This window comes from Sinohyriopsis cumingii, chromosome 9, assembly GCF_028554795.1.
Source record: "Sinohyriopsis cumingii isolate HCF-2022 chromosome 9, ASM2855479v2, whole genome shotgun sequence".
NCBI classification, from domain to species: domain Eukaryota; kingdom Metazoa; phylum Mollusca; class Bivalvia; order Unionida; family Unionidae; genus Sinohyriopsis; species Sinohyriopsis cumingii.
In genome coordinates, this window is record NC_142969.1 from 122,464,709 (window position 1) to 122,491,069 (window position 26,361).

Below are 26,361 nucleotides of genomic sequence, written 5' to 3' on the forward strand. Positions count from 1 at the left end.
TTCCAGTACATATAAAGATTTCCCATATCCCATTCTGGTTCATATAAAGATTTCTCCTATCCCATACTAGTACATGTACATATAAAGGATTTCCAATACTAGTGCATATGAAAGATTTGGACAGGAAGGATTCTGTCAGTGTGACCTATGCTGAAGCAGGCAAGAAAACACATAATCCACAAGTAGTTACCCTTTACACTGTTTACCTCTGTGAAGTGCTTAGTAATCTCAAGCATTCACTACATACATGAATTATCATGCATTAAATACATTCTGGCAAAAATGACTGGGGCTTTTGACCTTTTGGGTCTCAAGGAATCCGTGAAATTTCATCAGGTTCAACAAACCAAGTAACAACGAGCAGACTGACTGCTTCATGTTTACTTTTACTACTAAGATAGTGGCAAAGAGAGAGAGAGAGAGAGAGAGAGAGAGAGATAGAGGACATCAGATTTAAAGCAATAAATATTTACATTACAAATGATTTGAGAACTATTTCTAACTGTACTGAATTTAATCTTGTTCATAATAAAACTATTTGGTTGTCATGATGAATTATGTTTGTTCACTACATAAATAGTCTATGCAGTCTATATAGTCTATTTACCATAGGTGGCTGAGTGATCTCAGGCATTCACCATTACATCTCATGGGTGGCTGAGTTATCTCAGGCATTCACCATTACATCTCATGGGTGGCTGAGTGATCTCAGACATTCACCTTTACATCTCACTGGTGGCTGAGTGATCTCAGGCATTCACCATTACATCTCATGGGTGGCTGAGTGATCTCAGGCATTCACCATTACATCTCATGGGTTGCTGAGTGATCTCAGGCATTTACCTCTGTCTGTGAAGGTTCAAATCTCAGGCTCAGCCAACATGGTTATGTGAGAAACCTTGCCAGTAGCTTCCTGTGGGCTGTGGGTTCTTCTTGGGGTTTTCTCAGGGTCTAACTCAACTAGATACTCTGGTCAACATGTCTAGCCTATTGTGTCCTGAAACATGGTCTTAAAACCAGAATGTCTATTTGACAAATTTATTCAAAATTTAATTTAAAAAACAATTTCTAAAACAGTAACAAATAAAGCCAATCAGATGCAAGATCACATCATTAATATGTATGGATGTCACTCATTATAAGTGGTATCAAACTTTGATCAGAATATGGCCTTCATAGGGCCAGCAAAACTGAGACAGCCAATCAGGTACAACATGACCTCAATAACATGTGTTTCTCACGCATTATTGAACTCACCCAAGAGCTTGATGATACAAACTGATATTCAGAGTTTTACCAAAATCAATAAAATAAATTATAGCTTCCAGAATTTTAATAAGGTCAGCCAATTAGATGTATGGTTACCTTATTAATGTGTGTACATCTTGCTCATTATCAAACTTGCCTGATATCTTAATAATATAAGTGTATATTCCAACTGATCAAAACTGGATCAAACATATGAAGAGGGAGAACTAACAAGCTGAGCCAAACAGATGCAAGATTATCTCATTATTATACAAAGATCTCACTTATCTCTCTATTCAACTTTGAGATATTGATGATATAAATCTATATTCCAATTTTGATCAAATTAAACTAACCCCCCCCCACCAAATATGGCCTCCAGAGAGGTAACAAGTAAATTTTGATGGATGGATGCCAGACACAAATCCATGCTATAAACAACTTCGGCCTTAGACCACATGAGCCAAAAATCTGGCAGCAAACTTTTGACGCCAAGAATACATATCAGAGAACTGTTTGATATTTATGGATTGAAGACTCTGTTTCTAACATTTCTGTAACAGAAACAAAGGCTGATGTTGGTGATCATTACAAATAATAGTGGTATGCAGATTTTTGGGGAAATTCTATAATTTCTGAAGGCGTGCTTGTGAAGATGTTTTGCCCATTGATTTTTTGATAATTGCTAGTGCTTCTTTAATTTCTAAGCTTGATCAGGAACATTTGCCAGTTCTAACCCCATGATATTAATACCACAGACCTTTTTACTGTAAATTAGATAAACTCCTACTTCTGTGGTCTTTGGTAAATCTTGATTCACAGAGGCAAGCTAAAAGATAAATCTGAATTCATACCTATCACCACAGACCTTGCTTGTGCAGAGGCCAAAGGTTGCATCATCTTCACCAAGGTCATCAAACTGCAGTGGGACAGTGCAATCAGGCATACCTGTCAATGATAATTGATAACAGCCAAATTAAAGCAGGGAATTTGATATCACCTAATGCAACTTTCCCACACACGATGTTCCCTACTTTTACAAAAATGCTCTTCTGGCAGTGAAAATTTCCAGGAATGCAATGTAAGACCATTTGTTCTTTTTAAATGCTGAGTTTTGCAAACATTTCTGATATTCTTGAGCAAACACAAGATTTTCAAGATGGTCATCGTGGTGGCCAATACTGGATGTCAAATCTGCACCATTGTCATTTAAGACCAACTAGACATAATAAGAAATCTTTCTGTGAAGTCCTGTGCATCATACATTCAGGAGTAGCAATAACAAACTTTTCAAGCTAATCATCACAGCTGCCATACTAATGTAATATTGGTACCATTTTCAATATGACCAGATAAATATCATAAGGTTTTTGGTGAAAACGCATGTTGATATGACCATCAATGTCATTAAGGACCATTCCATTCAGAAGGAGTTGCAAAATATAATCTTAAAGAATGCTGCCATGATGGATTGGAATTTTGATTTAGAAAAATCTGACTTCAAAAGGTCTGTTGGTGAAAATCCCATGTCAGTATGATCATCCATCCAAAAGTAGTAGTTATCTTCAAGATGGCTGCAATGGTGACCATACTAGAGGCCAGATTGTCGTTTTCATTTCAGACAAGTTAGACATTATAAGTCATAAATGAAAACCATATGACAATATAACATTCTGTTTGGGATGAATAAAAATAACATTTTAAAGATGGCTGCTGTGGCAGCCATATTAGAGGTCAGATTGTGCAAAATTTTCTTTTACGACCAACTAGACAAGATAAGAAGCTTGTGGGTAAAAACCCTGGGTTAATATGACCATCCATCCAGGTAGAGTAGTGACCCCAACATTAATGATGACAGAGAACATATGGTTACTATGAAAAATTATAGAATTCCTAACATTGAGTCATAGGATAATATTTTATAAAAGTTATCTTCAGCCTTATCTGGACTACTACAATATCATATACATCTATAAAACAAATTTATTAAAATTTTAAAGACTTCAAAAACAAGCCTACAGAATTATCATTGACAATAATGTTGATAAAGTTTATGAATGTATGAATGATTTGATGATCATGTCAATCTATGAAAGAATGTTTACGAAAAGCTAAATTTATGTTTAAAGTTAATGTCTGAGAAAAGTTAAATTTATGTCTAAAGTTTCTAATGGTTCTATGCCCAACTTTACAAACGATATATTCAGTAAAAAGACAAATAATATTATTCCAGTCTAGTGTACCTACTATACGTCATGTAACAACTTTCTTCTTCCTAAGGCAAAAACAAATTGCCCAGTTTGGCTTTACTAGACTGAGCATTTGGAATTATCTACCTAAAGATTTTGGAAAGTCTCATCAGCTATTTGCAATGGATGCAATCCAGATAATATCTATGGCAAAGTTTGCTGTATATCTGTACATGCTTTCATTAGATAAAATGACTCTGGCTACAAAAGATATAATTTGCAATCATGCATGTTAATATACATGTTTATACTTTGAAATCATGCAGGTTGATCTATGTATGTATGTATGTATGTATGTATGTATGTATGTATGTATATATATATATATATATATATATATATATATATATATATATATATATATATATATATGTATACTAAATCCATATTCTGTTGCTTCTGTATACATTATATGAAATACCATTTTCTGCATCATACTTGTTGCATTTGATTCATTATGTCTGTACATATTAAATAATTGTGGGCTGCAAGGAAGACTGTTTGTTGTACAAATCGTGTCACATTCATAACATAAATTATTATTATTATTGCTGTTGTTGCTATTATTATTTATTATTGTTGTTATTATTAACATTGCTATTATTATTATTATTATTATGACAGACTATTTATTTTTAGAAGGCTTCTTGATAGCTTAATTCATATATTCACATTAATTATGCACCCAGCCATAACCATCCAATAACCCCTGTCCGCCCCACCCCATCCTGGTTTCCATAATACATACACGTTACCCTAAACCAAGTCTGTGCTCACCTGGATGGTTAGGCTTGAATCTAAGTGCCAGACATATATAAGTTGTTTAGAATAATCCTGCATGTCAAAGAATAATTGAACCTGGTTATAAAATTAGTCTACCTTAGCAGGGAAGACAACTCTAAATACCCAATTACCATAACAGGTCATACATCTTTTCCTCCCTTCGAATGGGCAATACATTGATCAAACAAATCTATTTACAGCTTCCTGAGGCCCTTAAATGAATGCTTATCATTCCAAAGCTTAGGTCTCACTGGACAGTTTCATATTTTGACACACCCTGCCATTATTTTTTAAGGTATTGGGCATGAGCCTGTAAAGCATGAGCCTTGAGTTTATAAATTCATAAAGAAACCAATTAACTAATTATTCATGGGTTTGCGGGAGATGGACTTGTTTAATTCAACCACTTCAGGATTATTTACCTGACAAACTGTTTATGTGTACCATCAGACTTGATTGACATGATATTGATTCTGTGGTCTTTAAAAAATAAAAATCAGTGAAGTGTGAGCTTCAAAACTGTGCTGTAATTAGTGTACATTCATGGTGTTTTGTTAGTAATTGTGCTTCAAGCAACTGGCATTTTAGAGTTTTGTTGTTCATAGGGATTAAGCAACCATGCATAAAATGAGGCATGTTTTCATGAGGATTTGAATTTTTTGACAACAGTTTCACTTGAATGAAGAAATGAACTGAAAAGAATTACAACTCATTTTCACATACTAGAATCACTTATTATTCATTCTTTCATTTTCAGTATTACTAGTGCTTGAATACCTTATTCTTTATCGCATTTATCTCAGTCTTACTTATCTCTCAACATACTTAGATCTAAGATAGTCAGATGAGATTAGAGCAAATGGATAACATATAGATATGAGTGCAATGAAACAATGTAAAACGCTTCATAATTCTTTTTTTTGAAAGAGCTTAAAAAAAATAAACATGTTAAAGCTATTATTTTATTACCAGATCACAGAAATGACATTGGTTTATCAAACAGCATTTTTGATCTGTAGAATAAAACACAGGAAGAAAAGGGGAGGGGAGCTTCTTATCATATGTGGCTATTATTGTTTGGTCTTTAAATTCCTGGTTAGGGACAGCAACAAAATCCATGAAAACTAGTACCACCTAAAAATTGGTACTCCATACAAATTACTGATGCTACAGTACCTCTGACAAAACATAGAATTACCAACTCATAGTATGCATGACTGATTCCTATCTATCTACCTTCCCTGCTATTTACACCCACCAACAATTTATACATACCCAGTTACCTATACACCTACTTATAAACCTTATACCAACCAAGCCCAATGTACCTACCTGACTACTTACCTATCTGAGGTCGCAGGTGGCAAAGTGGTCTACAGCAAAGCACTCACCTTTTCTAATCACAGCCCCTTGGTCAATGTTCGTGATAAAGCTTGACAACAGCTTCCTACTGGTTGGCAGTTCCTACCAGGGTTTTCTTGGATTCTTCCTCCATCAGTTATACTGGCTGCCATGTAAAGCTAATCTTGTGCTGAGAAATGGTGTTAAACCCAAAACAACAACCACAACTTACCTACTGTATATACTCGTGTATAAGCCAAAAAATTTAGGAAAAAAATAAGGCCTGGAAGAAGGGGGGGTCGGCTTATCTGCGGGCCAAGGTCCAAGTCTTAAATTTTTAACGCTTTTTTCCCTCGATTTCCAGCATTTATTGTTTCTGTCGATCGCTGAAGATGAGATCACATGCCTAATGATGCTACATGGCTCATAAGATCTGTGGTGTCGTGAAGTGAAACAAATATTTTTTTTCTAACTTAAGTGGTAGGATAATGAATGAAAAACATGCTTTAATGTACTTGACGTCTATTTGACAGATGTCCATCTACCAGAAAATGCAGCCATACATGTTATTTGAGCCACGGTGGTATGTGTATTTTCCAAAAGAACCGCCATATTAGTAATCTCCAGTCAAGTATTTAACCCTCAGCTAATCAGTAATCATTAAACTCTATGGTATCGTACAAATGCACGCTAGCTTATTTCAGTGTAAATATGAAAAGAATCTATGTAAAAAAATAAAAGAATAACAATACTGAAGGTATATATGACAAACATTTTGATCGAGATTATAAATACATGTATGATAGTCTTAAAGGAACAATAGCGAGAGGCTCCATAGGGGTTTGTTGCGCGCATGCTTAGGAAGGGTAAATAACAGGGCAATATACGAGTCAGCGTGAATAATTGGAAAACAATATAATTTGTGGGATTTCTTTGACATGTTTTAGAAGTAATCAGCAGCTACAGTTTATGTACTACTGTTGTTTAGTTGTTTGTAAAGCAAAGTGGTTTGTTAGCGGTAGAGTGTTGTACAATAGCTACCATATGCTTAATCCGTGGTAAATGCCTCAGGGATGATAGGTTTGTTTTGTTGCACAATGCCAATGAATTTACTAATACATGCCGACTCTCAGATGTATTGTTTAATGAGATATGGTAGTGGACATGGTTTCTGCTCAAAGTTATAAACTGTCACAATACTTGAATAATGTCCACGCTGAAACCAATCATATTTTGATCAATTGAATCACACTACCGGTAGTTTAAAAAAAACACACAAATAAGCAACAATGATAAATAATTATCAAACACAAATTGATAACCAACCACACATGGAAATAATTACAGGATAAGGTATATAAATAGTATATTACCACTATATACAAGAGACCAGGTGCAATTCTTCGGAAACCTTCAATGCTTGTATGGGATATGTTTCGTGCACACAAGACCGATGAAGTAAAAAAGGCCGCAAAGAAAATGAAAACAACAATGGCTGTGATACCAGGAGGTTTAACGTCAGTGTTACAACCTCTTGATGTCTGCCTTAACAAACCTTTTAAGGACAAGTTACGAAAGATGTGGGCAGAATGGGTTTGTTCAGGGGCTGTGAAAAGGACAAATGGCGGGAATTTAATGAAGCCGGACATCGATTTGGTCGCCAAGTGGGTAAAAGAAGCATGGGACTCACTTCCATCGGAAATGATTGCAAAATCATTCAGAAGTGCTGTATCAGCAATGCCATGGATGGAACAGAGGATGATGCTATATTTCAATCCGACAATGACAAGCAGAGTGAGAAGGAGAACGACACACTATCGGATGACCATGATGACATTGACGATGTATATGATGAAAGCATGCCCGTAACAGAAGCCGAGTTTCATGAACTGTTTGGCGAGTCTGATACACAGCCAGATTTTGAAGGATTCTAGAAGTGATAGAACTTTTATAATTCATGATCTCAGAATGAGGACTAATTAAATTTCCATTAAGACTTAACACTTTAGAATTGTTTTTATTTCAACATATAAATTAGCTTTCTTACTTTCATTTTTTTTAATAATGTGATTTGCCTAAATAAACGTATTCAGAACTCACTTTGTGCATCTTGTGATGTACCGTTAGTCTAGAAATTATGGGTCGGCTTATACGTGGGTCATGCACTTTATAACAGTTTTACCAATTCAGTTTGGGGGGTCGGCTTATACGCGAACAGGCTTATACACGAGTATATATGGTATCTACCTAATTATCTACATACATACTCACCTGGGTAGGAAAGGACAAGTGTTTGGTCACCAAGGTCAATCCTGGGCTGAAGAAGACATAGCTTGGGTTCCCGCTTCTGACTGAGGGCCACACCACTTTCCGATACAATCATCCATTCTCGGTCATATAACAGGCCACGGGATGTCAGCTGCCATTCATTCACCTGAAATAAGAGGTTACTGCTTGTGCACCATTTAAAATACAGGGTGGAAGAGATGCTTCAGAATGTTACCAAAGAGCTTGCTAGCTGGCTACGTCAAAATAAATCTGATTGAGATATCAGATAATATGCACATAATAACCAAGAAGGTTGTTAAAGTCCCAATGCCTTAAAGCCCAAATGCCTTAAAGTCCCAATGCCGCCATTTATCATAAATTTCACCATTATTCCATTCTAACTCAAGTCTGAAATGATTTGTTAAAAAAAGTTACATGTCATAAACTGTTCTTTTAAACAATCAAGATGTTAGGTTTAAACGACATTCAGTTTAGAATTAAGATATGCCACCCCTTAATTCAGTCAACAAAGTGGATCATAATTCTGTTCTTTTTCAGGAGTGCTCCAAAAGCAATGATGTGATGCATTCAACAAATTCTGTTAATGATTAATCTAATAACAACATATGCACATGGTACACAAATTGGATCTAGAGGGAATGAAGATAGGCAGTATGTTTTTTTTTTAAAAAGTGGATATGAGAAGAAAATGTATGCATTAGATTAAAAGACTCAGGTGAAAAGTGGTGATCAGCTGGGGCATGGGAATGCTTTGAATGGTGACTTGAACTGGAGACAAAATCCAACAAAGGGCGGTGTTAGCTTCTTTTCTTTACAATGGTGATACCATCAAAATTTGTGTTCCAGCTTTTGACTGAAATTGCTTTGCCACCGATGTTGCCGATCAGCATCATATTAAATTTGTACATATGTGAAAAATGGACAGATTTCTCAGCTCAATAGAGAAATTACATTGTTCACAATGTAATGAAATGTCGATATTACCTAGTTTTAATGAAACCAAATGATATTTAGTACCAATATCTTTCAATATTCAATATTAATCAGATGATTTCACATATATGAATTTTTTGTATTAAATAAATGTGGAGGCATTCATCCCAGTTTGATACAGCGGCCCAGACAAATCTCCATTGTTTTATTATCTTTGTAACTCATCACAAAAAATACTTCAGTTAAACCAATCAAGAAAATTGGATGACCTGGTTTTAGAATGAAAACAAGTCAAGTGTCTCTTACTCCCAAACCAGTTAATCCCTTTCTACAAAAAACACTAGGAAAACACTATCAAAGATTGTCCAATTTAAAAAAATAGCAGACTATCTTCAACGCTGCAGCAAAAGAGGCAAAACAGTGCAAGGTCTAGAGATCAATGTACTACCAAGAATTTACAAATTGTCCCAAATCTCTATCCTCATGAAAGACAATCCTTTTTGAAACCTCAAAAAACTAACCAGCTGAACTTTTACTCATACACTCAACAAAGCGGATAAGTGTGAAGGAGTTTTTCAAAAGGACTGCCTATTTTATCTACTTGATGATACGGCAGCCACATTAATCTATGTAAAACTGCAAAAAAAAGTTTTAAAAAGCAAAATATGGTAAACTACTCGAGCTGGAAAGGAAGTTTAATAAGCAAAATTAAATAATTCCAGAAACCAAAGCAGAGACTTCAGGGGAAACAATAGAAAAAAACACCCATGCAGAAATTCTGAAAACTTATTTAGCAAATTTTTAAAACAATGCAACCGATAAAGATAGTCATCCTGATGTTTCATGCTTTGTGATATATCTATAGAGTAGGCATTTCTAATTTCAGTTGGAATACTTTTCTAAAGCAAAGTTCCAGAGTACTGAAAACGTTTTCTGAATAATTCCTTATTTGGTTTGGGAATTTTATACTGTTTTGTAGACATGGATCACAGGTGGGGAGTATTACCAGGAAACCTATACTGGAATAGTGATTGCAAATATTCAGGAGTGCTATTATTGGATATCCTGTACATTAGTTTGGATTTTCTCAAATGGATTCGGTCTTTAACAGGTTATATTTTTAACTTACCAGCTAAATTTTCTTTGCTTTCTTTCTGGATTGATGTTAGTCCAAATGCTCTTTCTGAAGATGTGCTAGTTTTGCTATGTTTTTGTAATTTGAATTACCCCATACTGTACTGTAGTAGTCTCAATAAAATGTTGCTTACATGGTGTGCGCTATGTACACTCAGTGCATAAACTCACCTGTACACAAGGTAAACAATGGGAACTTACCTGTCTTTTCTTATATTAAAGTAAGACATGCAGTTATTAACCCTTTAATAAGGAGTGATTGCAAACACACTTCAATAATAATTTGACACAAGTTATGGGAATAATTATCAATATACAATGGTGAAAAGCACTGTAATTTGTGTTAAGTCAATAAATTATGAAAAAGAAATATGTAATTCCTGTATGTTAGGCTCTTGATAATGAATATAAGTGTCCCCAAACTCCTAAGGGGCAGGATACATGATGGTTACCTAAGAGGTCCTTAAAAGAACCAAATTATGAAAGGAAGCAGGGGTTACTGGCATATCAATAGAATGAATAAAGGGTACATGTGAAACAGATACTTTTGTTGAAGGAAGCCTGCAATGCCATGAAGCACTAGAAACATTTTAAAAAATTCTCTGGTCACAGATTTGACACACATCCACTAAAATGACATCCTTGAAAGAGATGACTGTTAAGCCCATGGTCAAGCAAGGAGTGGACCATGTCTTAATGACAATTCTCAACTCTGTGGGAGGATGTATTCACATCAGATAGACAACATGTTTCTTACTGACATTATCCAGTCTGTATGAAGATGTATTCACATCAAACAGACACGGTTTTTCAGCTTGCAAATGTAACAGATACGTAAAAGCAAAAGGTAAGATATGCTGCTATCAAATTACCCTTTAATACACTTCTGTACCAAATCATATTATCCTTTACTACACTTCTATACCAAATCATATTATCCTTTAATACACTTCTATATCAAATCAAATTATCCTTTAATACACTTCTATACCAAATCAAATTATCCTTTAATACACTTCTATACCAAATCAAATTATCCTTTAATACACTTCCATATCAAATCAAATTATCCTTTAATACATTTCTATACCTAATCAAATTATCCTTTACTACACTTCTATACCAAATCAAATTATCCTTTAATACACTTCTATACCAAATCATATTATCCTTTACTACACTTCTATACCAAATCAAATTATCCTTTAATACACTTCTATATCAAATCATATTATCCTTTACTACACTTCTATACCAAATCAAATTATCCTTTAATACACTTCTATATCAAATCATATTATCCTTTAATACACTTCTATACCAAATCAATTATCCTTTAATACACTTCTATATCAAATCAAATTATCCTTTAATACATTTCTATACCAAATCAAATTATCCTTTACTACACTTCTATACCAAATCAAATTATCCTTTAATACACTTCTATACCAAATCATATTATCCTTTACTACACTTCTCCATACCAAATCAAATTATCCTTTAACACACTTCTATACCAAATCATATTATCCTTTACTACACTTCTATACCAAATCAAATTATCCTTTAATACACTTCTATACCAAATCATATTATCCTTTAATACACTTCTATACCAAATCAAATTATCCTTTAATACACTTCTATACCAAATCATATTATCCTTTAATACACTTCTATACCAAATCAAATTATCCTTTAACACACTTCTATACCAAATCAAATTATCCTTTAATACACTTCTATACCAAATCATATTATCCTTTACTACACTTCTATACCAAATCAAATTATCCTTTAATACACTTCTATACCAAATCATATTATCCTTTAATACACTTCTATACCAAATCAAATTATCCTTTACTACACTTCTATACCAAATCAAATTATCCTTTAATACACTTCTATACCAAATCATATTATCCTTTACTACACTTCTCCATACCAAATCAAATTATCCTTTAATACACTTCTATACCAAATCATATTATCCTTTACTACACTTCTATACCAAATCAAATTATCCTTTAATACACTTCTATACAAAATCATATTATCCTTTAATACACTTCTATACCAAATCAAATTATCCTTTAATACACTTCTATACCAAATCATATTATCCTTTAATACACTTCTATACCAAATCAAATTATCCTTTAATACACTTCTATACCAAATCAAATTATCCTTTAATACACTTCTATACCAAATCAAATTATCCTTTAATACACTTCTATACCAAATCATATTATCCTTTACTACACTTCTATACCAAATCAAATTATCCTTTAATACACTTCTATACCAAATCATATTATCCTTTACTACACTTCTCCATACCAAATCAAATTATCCTTTAACACACTTCTATACCAAATCATATTATCCTTTACTACACTTCTATACCAAATCAAATTATCCTTTAATACACTTCTATACCAAATCATATTATCCTTTAATACACTTCTATACCAAATCAAATTATCCTTTAATACACTTCTATACCAAATCATATTATCCTTTAATACACTTCTATACCAAATCAAATTATCCTTTAATACACTTCTATACCAAATCAAATTATCCTTTAATACACTTCTAAACCAAATCATATTATCCTTTACTACACTTCTATATCAAATCAAATTATCCTTTAATACACTTCTATACCAAATAAAATTATCCTTTAATACACTTCTATACCAAATCATATTATCCTTTAATACACTTCTATACCAAATCAAATTATCCTTTAATACACTTCTATACCAAATCAAATTATCCTTTACTACACTTCTATACCAAATCAAATTATCCTTTAATACATTTCTATACCAAATCAAATTATCCTTTACTACACTTCTATACCAAATCAAATTATCCTTTAATACACTTCTATACCAAATCATATTATCCTTTACTACACTTCTCCATACCAAATCATATTATCCTTTACTACACTTCTATATCAAATCAAATTATCCTTTAATACACTTCTATACCAAATCAAATTATCCTTTAATACACTTCTATACCAAATCATATTATCCTTTAATACACTTCTATACCAAATCATATTATCCTTTAATACACTTCTATACCAAATCAAATTATCCTTTAATACACTTCTATACCAAATCAAATTATCCTTTAATACACTTCTATACCAAATCAAATTATCCTTTAATACACTTCTATACCAAATCAAATTATCCTTTAATACACTTCTATACCAGATCAAATCATCCTTTAATACACTTCTCCATACCAAATCAAATTATCCTTTAATACAATTCTATACCAAAAAGGCTGTTGCATTTGCAAATCTGAAAACCTGTCAACCATCTTAACCCTCTCATTATCAAAGCAGAATCCAACTTGAAATTTTTTAATCTTGATAGCATTAAGATAAAAACGAGTTCTTGACAGCATTAATACAAGATGTGTTCTTGGCAACATTAATACAAGATGTGTTCTTGGCAACATTAATACAAGATGTGTTCTTGACAGCATTAATACAAGATGTGTTTTTGACAGCATTAATACAAGATGTGTTCTTGACAGCATTAATACAAGATGTGTTCTTGGCAGCATTAATACAAGATGTGTTCTTGGCAACATTAATACAAGATGTGTTCTTGACAGCATTAATACAAGATGTGTTCTTGGCAACATTAATACAAGATGTGTTCTTGGCAACATTAATACAAGATGTGTTCTTGATAGCATTAATACAAGATTTGTTCTTGGCAGCATTAACACAAGATGTGTTCTTGTTGCATTAATACAAGATGTGGAGCAATCAATTCCAAATGTAAAATACACTCAAAATCAGGCATGTGCTATTTCTGGGTCAATGTGCAGCTGTTCTCCATCAAAAGAACAATATGCATTACGTGCTGCAAAAATTTATTTTTTAAAATAGAAGTCTTGTTAGTCTGCCTTTTTTCTGAGTCATATAGCTATATTTTATATAAAAGGCAACAAGTATATGCACTAATTAGTAACAGAGCAGACTGGTTTCAGTTTATAATTATACAAAGCAAGCTGCTCCCAAAATAAATGAACACTGACTGTACAGGCTGAAAAAAAATGCAAAATAGTATGTGTTTCTTTTGATATTCACTGTGGTTGGTTCCATTATCCTTTTTAGGGGTAAAAGATTAATGAGCAAGAACCACTTATACTTCAAAATTACATGTATGAAAATGAGAAAGGCAAAATTAAGCAATCATTAACAGATGAACCATAACATGCGGGAACTTGTTAGGCAATATTAACTGTATTCAGCTGGGCAGAAAATATTTTTTTCGAGCAAATAAAATATTTGAGTATCTGTACAAATGAACAAGCTGAATAATATTTTCAACCACTGCAATAAGACTCACCGAGAATGCCCCACAGGACTTCACTGGATACAAAAAGATGTTAGTCAGGATTCTTTTCTCAACAGAACACATTTTCATCAGTTGTTCTTCACATGAAAACTCTTCAAAATGGCTGGCATCTAGGCTCTTGCATCCTGTGTCCACATCTATCACGACTTCTCTACCTACAGTTTCGAACTTAAAATTGTCAAAATCATTTGACTTTTCCTGAGGATCATTTAGCCGATGTTTCTCTTTTGGATTCTCTGGAATATGGTCAGCTGACCCATCATAACTTTTGTTACTGTTAGTAACATGAGTACTTTGATTATTTTCTTGGTTCTGAGACGAATGTTTCTCACAGTGTACATTTTGATCAAAAGACACACATTTCTCACTGTATAAATTATCTCTTGAAGAAAAACTACAGATTTCTTTTTCTTTTACATTTTTTACTTTGCGAGGTGATTTATTCTCAAGATTAAATTTGTAGTAGACTGGTTTCTGGTCTTTGCTCTCCAGGAAGCAATCCACAATGAACTGTAAACAGATCTGGGCATCAGTTCGGGTGGACATGTAGCCAAAAGAAATTCGAACAGATCCAGTTGGTCTTCCATTAACAAGATCTTTGTCATCTCCACACACATGTCCTGCCTGGAAAACAATACATGCAGACATTGTACCTAATGATTTCACCAGTAGCCATGACACATTCTAAAACTGGATAAAAATTATGGTGCTGAAGACAGTGGTTCACACTGGACCTGTCACCATTGCATTCAAACCTCTCAGATGAATTGCTATAACTTCAGATTCATTATTCCAAAAACATATTTTAGGGTAGTGAAATTTAAAGAGAAATTTTCCAAACTGAATTAAAACTGAGGTTATCAAACACTGGCAAGCTTTATTACTGTGATAATTCTGATTCAAATGTAATAAACAGAATTATTAATACTTCAAGAACTTTGATCATTATTGTTAGTACTCATGTAGAGCAGTGAAAGTAATATTAGGACAAACAATATGCTGAGTATGAAAATAATACATTTCTGATGAAAAAATTTAAAATGACAAACTATTATCGCAATCTGCTGTAGGAGATTCAGGTTTCTTTATTTTCAAATCCTGTGTGCAATTGCCACTTTGAGGACCACATGACTGTGCTCTTTATAGATAGATGGTCTTTGTATAAAAGTAAGGGTCACGTAAGTGAATTTGTAGGATGAGATGAAGTTCAGGAGTCATATAAGTGGATTTCAATGGCATTATGTGTTCAGGAGTCATGTAAGTAGATTTCAAAGACATCATGAAGAAAATGATTTATGTAAGTGGACTTCAGAGACACGATGAAGTTCAGGAGTCATGTAAGGGGACTTCATGGACATGATGAATTTCATGGATCAAGTAAGTGGATTTCAAAGACATGATGAAGTTCATGGATCAAGTAAGTGGATTTCAAAGACATGATGACTTTCATGGGTCATGTAAGTGGATTTCAAAGACATGATGAAGTCATGGGTCAAGTAAGGGGACTTCCAAGACATGATGAAGTTCATGGGTCAAGTAAGGGGACTTCAAGGACATGATGACTTTCATGAGTCAGATAAGTGGATTTCAAGGACATGATGAAGTTCATGAGTCAGGTAAGTGGATTTCAAGGACATGATGAAGTTCATGGGTCAAGTAAGGGGACTTCAAGGACATGATGACTTTCATGAGTCAGGTAAGTGAATTTCAAGGACATGATGAAGTTCATGGGTCAAGTAAGTGGATTTCAAAGACATGATGAAGTAAATGAGTCATATATGTGGGCCTGTTGTTTATGCTGGCTTTTAATGGCACTTTTAACACATTATTGATTTTATCATAACAAGAAAATGAGATCAAAAAGTTTTTCAAAGGAATTAATGAGGCACATGACACAGGCTGGCCTGGGTAGGTATCGTTCCTGTGACATTTGGATTATGAGTCCAATAACTCTGCCAACTGAACTACCAATCTCTTTAAGTGAAATTTGATGAATAGATATAGTAAAGATCTGTAAAAATTAGGTGAAACTGTTAAATCAGTTTATCATGTAAGATTATGTATTGCATAGCACAGGTGATTAATTCAGACATGGGATAAAAAAGATTGGTCTGTAATGGACCTTTGTGAAATTTGCTCCAAGTTGCCATATTCATCTGTGCAAAGGTATATATCGAAAGGTATGAAATTTAACACACTTATCACCCGGACTAAAATAAGAAAGACCACTTAAAATTTTGTGCAAAATCCCAAAACAGTTTATGAGATACTTTGGTTATAATATTTCTGATTCTTTAGTACAAGTTATGGGAACATCCTTTACCTTCTGATTCCCAAATCATTAAAGGTGGGGTTGATAAATGCCAGCCATGGTGTGTAATAAAACATGACATAATAAGAATAATTAGAAACTGAATGCATGTGTGATTACACTGAGAGTAGGGTGTCAGATTTCATTAAGTTTCAAGTGATAAAGAATTGCAGTCACCTGCAAAAATAATCATATTATTAGAGTCTGTCTGCGGTTTAAAAATATTGTTCCTGCCATTAAGAATATGATTCTGATTTGAAATATGCACACAAATCTACATATTTACCAATGAAATAAATCAATATTTATAGGTTACTGCATTTGTATGGGAAAATATGAATGAGTTTTGGGATGGAATACTGCATGACCTTGGGAGTGCAGTATATCCATCCGACAAAATGAGTTTGTATTTTCCCATTCAAATGCAGTAACCTTTTTATTATATGATAATTTTTTTAATTTTACCTAATGCTTAATTATATTAACAAAATACACTACAAGAAACAAAGTAACTGAATGTATGCCATATTCCGAACTAAATATACAAGCGCAGATTCACCATTATACAACAACAACATTACTACTGCACACTTAACTCTGCCCAGATAAATTTGAACTTAGTTGCGTGCTCAACATAAATTTTGAAAGAAAATGGCATGTCTAGTTAAAATTGAAATTTGGAGTCATATTGTGAATGAATGCACACTGCAACAACTATTCCATTTGATCTGGAATGAATAGATTTTTGGTATATTTTTTCGATTCTATGAAATTTTGTGATTATGGACTGGATTTATATGTGACAATTCAACACGAAATACATCAAATTGAAGAAGCAAAGGAGAAGCATGTCAACATCTGCAAATCTGTTTCTGTTTCTGTCACTGAATGTTTGAAATCATAATGTGGGGAAACTATGAAGTCTTTCAATTGCAATTATCAAAAAGATGCTATGGAATTTATTGCTTATTTCATTTTGAGTGCAGTAAGGAAGATGTAATTGCACTTATATTTGAAATTACAGTACAATTTCGAATTGTTTAATCAAGATTGAGAACCTATGACATAGCTCATGTAATTCGGATTTGCAGAACTAAGAAGGTACATTTTGAGGAAATTCAGCATGTAAAACTGTATATTTTCTGCCATTCTTATCACCAGCTAAAGAAGACAGTATATGCCTTGTCACTTGTATGTTATTTGTAAGGACCCTTTCTTGCATCTGTTGTATAGATTGCATAAACCTGAAACATTGTATCAGAAAGTTAATGCGGAATGTGCCAAAGCAGCTGGTATGTGGCAGTCCACGAAACATCTGCTTTACTTCATTCAGAAACAAATTTAAACAACCACAAGATAAAGCACCTACTACGCGAGTGTACATGACTTGTTTACAAATCAAAAGTGCTGGTGTCTGTGTCCATTGCTTGTTTACAATAGAAATTAATTCCTTTATGCATGTGCATGCAAGTTCAGCATCAAGTAATATTGCACGATTCTGACAATGTAAAGTTAACGGAGAAAAAAATGAGCATATAATAAATAATAATCTGTCTGTGAAAGGAAAATGATTAATGCCAAATATATCTGGTCAATGAAACTACTACAATCGCGTACTAAATGCTGGACCTTTTCACACATTGATTTACATCCAGTATCAAACCTACCAGTGGTCACTGATACTATCATATATGCACATTCTCTTGATTGAATATTGGGCTAAGCAACCAAATTATTAGCTAATCAAAACACGTTAAACAAAACAAGCCTGTATGAATAATTTCCAGTGTTCAACAGCTTTGTTGTATTGTGTTTACTCAATAACAGATCCTAATGAATGAGTCACCATCTGATTATAATCCATGTGTCAATGTAATTATAGTAATGACAATCCATTGTCTCAACATAATTACATTAATGACAATCCATTGTGTCAATGTAATTACAGTAATGACAATCTATTGTGTCAATGTAATTACAGTACTGAAAATCACTTTACCAACATCAGCATTGATTTCCATTATGAACTGTTTAAATTACAATAATGATTTTTAAATTTTTAATTGATTGTACAGATGATTAACTTCTAAGGGTGATACTAAGATTGAAGCAAAGTAACCATGCTAATTACAGAGCTGTATTAGTTCATATTTATGAGGCATAATGTATGTTATGGTCATTTCAGAAGTAGTTGTCCAGCAAGGTGATATTTACTATGTCAATCAAATGAGTTTGCTAAATTATTTTGGTAAGGAACGTAAAATATAGGATTTGGAAAAGGAAAATACATGTGCAGGTGGCAGTGTAAAATTAAGCCATAGATAGTGATGTAAATATTTCTTCAAAGAAACACAAGGCAGGCTCAGTGGCAGCAAAAAACTGAATAAGGAAACTACTAAGAGACTGACGGGCCCTGAGGGGCCAAGCGGTCTAATTCGCTTTCCGTTACGGATCACTGCCATCTCACCTCTGTCTGTGTGGGTTCGAATCTCAGATTCAGCCAATGTGAGTATGTGAGAAAGCCTGCCAGTAGCTTTCTTGGGGGTCAGTGGTTCTTTCCAGGGGTTTTCCCGGGTTCTTCCTCCACTGGCCACCATGTTTAGCCCATCGTGTGCTGAAAAATGGCGTTAAACCTTACAACAACAACAACAAACAGACTGAGAAATGTTTAGATGAATTGGGTTGATTGAATGAATTCATTGATTCAGAAGGAAAGAGGTCTTGCAGATACTGCAAACAATATCCCAAACTGGCACACATTGGATATTCAACCAGTGTATTTATCAATGGAACCAACAAATTCAGGATTGAACCAATGAAGTCTGATGAGTTTTGGGTCTCACAAGGCCTGTGCAGCACAGTCTATGCAGAATATCTGTGATACTAGAGTTACTTACACTCCCCTAGAAAGGCCCTTTTAAAGCTAAATAAAACTGAAATGAAAATAAAGAGATAGCTTAACAGTCTACATCTTAACCCATTATGGAAAATCAAGAGTGAGGATTTATAGTTCAATGAACCTAATCACAACTTCATTAAAGAATTTCATAAACCAAAACAGCTTACAAATTCTAATTAACATTTCAGCTAATGAACCAGAGCTTGAAGACTTCAACCCAGACCCAGCTATCAAGTGCTGAGTTAGTGCTGGTCCAAGTGGCAAACATATTTTAAAAAAAGTTGAAATCCAGCAGCTAAAACCTGAAGTATAAAAATGTAATACATCAACCAAAGATTTTTTGGAAAATGAAATTCTTTTAAGAAATAAATATGTTCTACATTTTTTCTTTTGTTCTTTCCATGGATTAAAAAGTGCATACATCTCATCAAATCTTGGCATGTGATTAAAAGGATTTTTTGTGTCAAATTAAAAGGTTAGGTGAGTCAAGTAAATTTTCGGAAACCTCATGTCCTTGACAAGTGGATGACAAAATCCCAAACTGATTAGTCCTGAGTTGTTGGGTTTAACGCCATTTTTTAGCACACGATAGGCTATGCATGGCGGCCAGTATTAATGGTGGAGGAAGAACCCTGGAAAACTCCGGGAAGAACCACCAACCCATGAGAAGCTACTGGCAAGCTTTCTCACATACCTACATTGGCTGAATCCTAGACTCGAACCCACGCAGACAGATATGAGATGGCATTGATCCATAACGGAGAGCACTTTAGACCACTCGGCCACTCAGGGCCCCGATCAGTCCTGACAGTGAACACATTTTGGTAAATGTTACAGCCTGGAGTTTGACATTCTACTTCTAACATTAAATACTTAATAATCTCAAACAATGATTATGCTCCGTGACGCTGCTTGGTATTATATATCAAAATCTGACATACAATACTGTCACATACAGTATTTATGGTGAAATGATATCTTATAAGTAAATATTAACAATATCTCAAGCCTGAAAACATACTTACCTCAAAGTTAGCCTTAACCTCCTCAATGCTGAGGTTGAGAAACTTCTGACAGGCACCAATGTTACAGAAGCACCCAGTCCTGAGGTGGATATTGTACAACTGGGCCATCTTGTCCACCTGAAGGTAACATATTTTAGAAAACAATGAATTCAAACAGTTCTAAAAACTAATGAAAAGAGAAAAATATTACCCCATATTTAATAAATCTTCTATGCAGGCAGCAGTAGGGAATAGTTAACTCTAATGATTATTGATTAATGGGTCACAATAATTTTGAACAAAACTTACCATGCAGAAATGATTATTTTCTCATCCGATGTATTATGACCTCTGACCTATAAGCCTAAAAAGCTACAGGTTTATTTATTACCATGAGTGCAAGCCATTCACAATGTTTGGTCAAGGAACTACTCCAAAAACAAGTTGCTGCCCAAAAATCTATTTTCTTTGAGTCAAAATGAGTCGAGTTCCCTGAAGAGACTGAAGCTCTCCTGTCCCCCCCCCCCCTTGCAGAAATTCAAGATAAGGCCGTTTCTTATTTTTAACTTCTGAGTGATGAAATTATCAGACATTTGTCAGCGATAACAAAGTTTTTAAAATTATTTGCTGTGGCATTCATATTAGAGAGCCACCAATTTCATTGTGGAGCAAACAGACATCATTAGAAATCGTTTGGTGAAAACCCATTAGCAATATGGCCAAACATTTGGGAGTAGTAGTGATGAGATTTTTAAAATAGCATCCGTATTTGATATAAGATTGCCTCCAATTTCATTTAGGATTAACTAGATATCATAAGGAATCTTTCCCGAAAACCCTATGTTGATATGACTATCAATTCAGTACCGTTTTCATTCAGACATAGAATTTATGCATGTATATATCAGGCATTTTATGGCACATCAGCATATTAGTAGAAATATGGCGTCAACCAAAGGTAAAGCTAGCAATCATTCAGAAAAACAAGACGCTGTTAGGAGTCTTTCAGTAAAAACACATGTTGATATGACTTTCCAATCAGGATGAGTAGCTATAACAAGATTATCAAGATGGCAGGCATGGTGGCTATACTGGAGGTCAGATCAGATCTGTGTTCATTTACAACTAGACAAGATATAAAATCTTCTGGTGAAATCTCCATGTTGATATGATTTTCCATGTAGGGTGAGTTGTTATAGCAAGATTTTCAAGATGGCTGCCATGGTGGCCATATTGGATGTCAGACCGGAACTATTTTTATTTACAACCAGATATCATATGAAGTCTTTTGGTGAAATCCCCATGCTGATATAATTTTCCATTAAGAAGGTTTAGTGATAGGAAATTTTTTAAAAATGGCCATCATGCAAGCCATATTGGACATCAAAACTGCACCATTTCATTTAGGACCAACTAGACATGAAGTAAAACCTTCCAGTGAAAACCCCATTTTGATATGGTTATCCACTGAGATCCATTCAGGAAGAAAAGTGATAATAAGATTTTCAAGATGGCCATACTGAATGTCCAGTTGGCACCACAATTCAAACTAGACCATGGGATAAATGTGTGCCTGTACAGTTTCATGACAATCTACCCTGTAGTGACAACAAATTGGTTACAGGTGATGGATGGATGATGGACAAATGATGGACAGATGACAGACAAAAGACCACCTCTTCAGGTCTATGGCAAGACTTGCAAAAATATGAACAGCAAAAGTTTCTGACAAGTTCACTTTTCAACACCAGTGTTGCTATTATTTACTGTCAGTAGCTGGCTAATTTTAGCAATGGAAAAATCCCAAGTTGCATATTCATGATGTGTCAACATTTCACAAGTTCATGTAACCTCTCCTCTGACTGCATACTGGGTAGTGCAAGTCAATTAGTGTAGACTGAACAATCAAATATTACATTTCTATAATATATATTACATTTCTATAATATATCCAACATTTCTATTATATACTGTACAGATAGATATACTTATATATTGATAGATAGGTAGATAGGTAGGTAGGTAGGTAGGTATATATATATATATATATATATATATATATATATATATATATATATATATATATATATATATATATAAAATTTTTCTCTCATTGTGAACTTGTAAGAACTGTTTGTACAATCAATGTGTATCAAGCAGCTTAAAATTAATCTCTTATTAGTATAACCTTACCTCTACAAAACCTACAAACTGTCCATCAGCACGTAGGATATTAAAATTAATAATCGGCCCCTGTGTGGTGATGTCATCAAAATCTGTGTCACAGTATATCTTAGCAACTGGGGCCTTATTGCCATGTTGAAGTGACTGAAGTTGATGATGGAAATATTGTGCTATGACAAAAGTATGCTGGGAAATTCTCTGGATACCACCTATAAGTGAAACACAGTAATTACATTATGCTGTATATACTTGCTTTAAAGATGAATCCAACTGCAAACTGCACAGACCCATACCTGCTGTTGCATAATGCACTGTCAGATCTGTGTCTGTGCAGTTTGTTTGGAGTAATCAGTAGAACAAACAACAAAGACCCTAATCTGCTGGTGCATTATGCTATAGCAGATCAGGATCTATGTTCTTTGCAGTTGGACTCAAATTATAGGTGAGCATATACGGCAAATAGTACTGTTACATATGTGTAAATAAAAGAAAGTATAAATCTCCCTCATTGTAAATTCATTCATTATAACACAATTTCATACATAATGGCAAAACCAGAATGGACCAACATGATAAAATTTAGGAAAATTTACAGAAATTAAAAATAAAAATAACAAGTTTTGAACTTCCAACATCTGTTATCATTACTACTGTCACTGTTACATCGACATGATTTATGTTGTTTAGTTACATTTTTAAGCTACATGTTTGTGATATTCAAAAATTAATGATGAACCAAATATAAGCTGTCTTGGAATATTATCTTATCCTTGCTTAATTTTAAAACGTTGATGCTGGTAAAAGCTTTCTTATATTTAGTTAAAATCACCAAGAGAAATGTTTAAGGCAATACAAATCTTCAATTTGGAGTTCAAAAAAACATAAAGTGTAAAGCTGTCTAAAAAACAATTAAGTTTTCAATTTCGTGTATTGATACTGTAAATTTTCCTATTTCAATATCATTCATTTCACTTTCACATCTTTAATAAATCAGACATGACTGGGACATAAATCATAAAACATAATAAATCAGACATGACTGGGACATAAATCATAAGAAATCAGACATGACTGGGACATAACTCATAATAAATCAGACATCACTGGGACATAACTCATAATAAATCAGACATCACTGGGACATAACTCATAATAAATCAGACATCATTGGGACATAACTCATAATAAATCAGACATCACTGGGACATAACTCACAATAAATCAGACATCACTAGGACATAACTCATAATAAATCAGACATGACTGGGACATAACTCATAATAAATCAGACATCACTGGGACATAACTCATAATAAATCAGACATCACTGGGACATAACTCATAATAAATCAGACATCACTGGGACATAACTCATAATAAATCAGACATGACTGGGACATAACTCATAATAAATCAGACATGACTGGGACATAACTCATAATAAATCAGACATCACTGGGACATAACTCATAATAAATCAGACATCACTGGGACATAAACTGTTGTAAATAAATGCTGGGATAAATCCATTATCTTCTTCATAGTTAATAATATTTCAGTAAATTGTGTTTCCTTTCTTGTGAAAAGTTTGTAATTTACACAGTATTTTAATTTCAAAATTATAGTTCCCTCTATATAAAAACTATAGTTCCCTCTATATAAAAACTATAGTTCACTCTATATAAAAATTATAATTCCCTCTATATAAAAACTATTGTTCACTCTATATAAAAACTATAGTTCACTCTATATAAAAACTATAGTTCACTCTATATAAAAACTATAATTCCCTCTATATAAAAACTATAGTTCACTCTATATAAAAACTATAGTTCACTCTATATAAAAATTATAATTCCCACTAACATCAAAAGTGACTGGCATAAGAACTGTGGGATCTTTATTACGTGGCATCTTTCAGCATGGTTGTCATCATATAACATGAAACACAGAAATAAGAAATTTAATGATGTGAAATTAAATTAATTGGTTTTCTTTATTAGTGAACAAATAAAACTAAGGGCAATAATTCAAGAAGTAATAAATAAAACAAATTTTAAAATGCAATGAGAGCCATATCAGTGTTATAAGATAGGCTGCTGTAGACCAAGACAATAGAGTGAGGGATCTCTATGGATAATTACCTCCTAGAGTTTCCAATAGGTCAAATCCATATCTAAGTGATATGATATCAAGAAATGAAATTGTTCCATCTTCAAATCTGAAAAAGAAGAAACTACCATAGTTTACAAAATCTTAGTACTTATTATGCACTAATAGTCCTATTACTACTACTAGTACCACTACATTTAGTACTTACTACATGTATTATTTACTACTACTACAACTATTACTACTACAAATATCATTACTACCAGTACTATTATTACTAATACTAATACTAGTAGTACAATTAATACTGCTATTACTACTAGTACGTTTACTACTGCCACTAGTATTATAACAAGAACTATTACTACTCATGCTAGTACTACTACTATTACTACTACTAGTACTACTACTACTGACAACTACTACTAGTTCTAATACTACTAGTACTACTACTATTGACAACTACTACTAGTACTAACACTACTAGTACTACTACTACTGACTACTACTACTACTAGTTAACCATTACTACTGACTACTACTACTAGTAATATTACTGCAAGAAAGTATACTACTAGTACTAATACTAATGTTCTTCCTCTTCCTGCTACCACTGCCACAACTAAATATACCACTATTACCACTACTGCTACTATTACTGCTACCAGTACTACTACTACTACCACCACCACAATTATTACTACTGCTATTGCAACTACTACTACCACCAATACAACTACTATTACTGGTACTAGTACTGTCACTATTACTACTTCTACTGCTACCACCATTACTTCAACAACTGCTACCACTACTGTTACTACTACTATAGCTACTACTGCTACTGTTACTACTACTATAGCTACTACTGCTACTGTTACTACTACTATAGCTACTACTGCTACTGTTACTACTACTATAGCTACTACTACTATAGCTACTACTGCTATTGTTACTACTACTATAGCTACTACTGCTACTGTTACTACTACTATAGCTAATACTGCTATTGTTACTACTACTATAGCTAATACTGCTACTGTTACTACTACTATAGCTACTACTACTATAGCTACTACTGCTACTGTTACTACTACTATAGCTAATACTGCTACTGTTACTACTACTATAGCTACTACTGCTATAGCTACTACTGCTATTGTTACTACTACTACAGCTACTACTACTACTATAGCTACTACTGCTACTGTTACTACTACTATAGCTACTACTACTATAGCTACTACTGCTACTGTTACTACTACTATAGTTACTACTGCTACTGTTACTACAACTATAGCTACTACTGCTACTGTTACTACTACTGTAGCTACTACTGCTATTGTTACTACAATTAAAACTACAACTAAATAGAAACAAGATTGATAGGATCAGTGTGATAATCTCTTTCTTTGTGGAATAACAGTTGATATAACAAAGTATGACACTGTACTTTAAGACTTCAACA

General features: G+C 33.5%; 1 protein-coding gene across 1 annotated transcript in view; it reads right to left on the minus strand.

The window, feature by feature from the left end:
- Positions 1-26,361, minus strand: part of LOC149792817 (molybdenum cofactor sulfurase-like) — a 117,683-nt gene that overhangs the window by 20,282 nt on the left and 71,040 nt on the right. The window contains exons 5-10 of the mRNA XM_089971271.1: positions 24,926-25,002; positions 22,791-22,990; positions 20,619-20,735; positions 14,375-15,007; positions 7,893-8,055; positions 2,103-2,196 (exon numbers count right to left, since the gene is read on the minus strand). Of these exons, the coding sequence (XP_089827397.1) occupies positions 2,103-2,196; positions 7,893-8,055; positions 14,375-15,007; positions 20,619-20,735; positions 22,791-22,990; positions 24,926-25,002 (1,284 nt within the window). The remainder of the gene's footprint in view (positions 1-2,102; positions 2,197-7,892; positions 8,056-14,374; positions 15,008-20,618; positions 20,736-22,790; positions 22,991-24,925; positions 25,003-26,361) is intronic.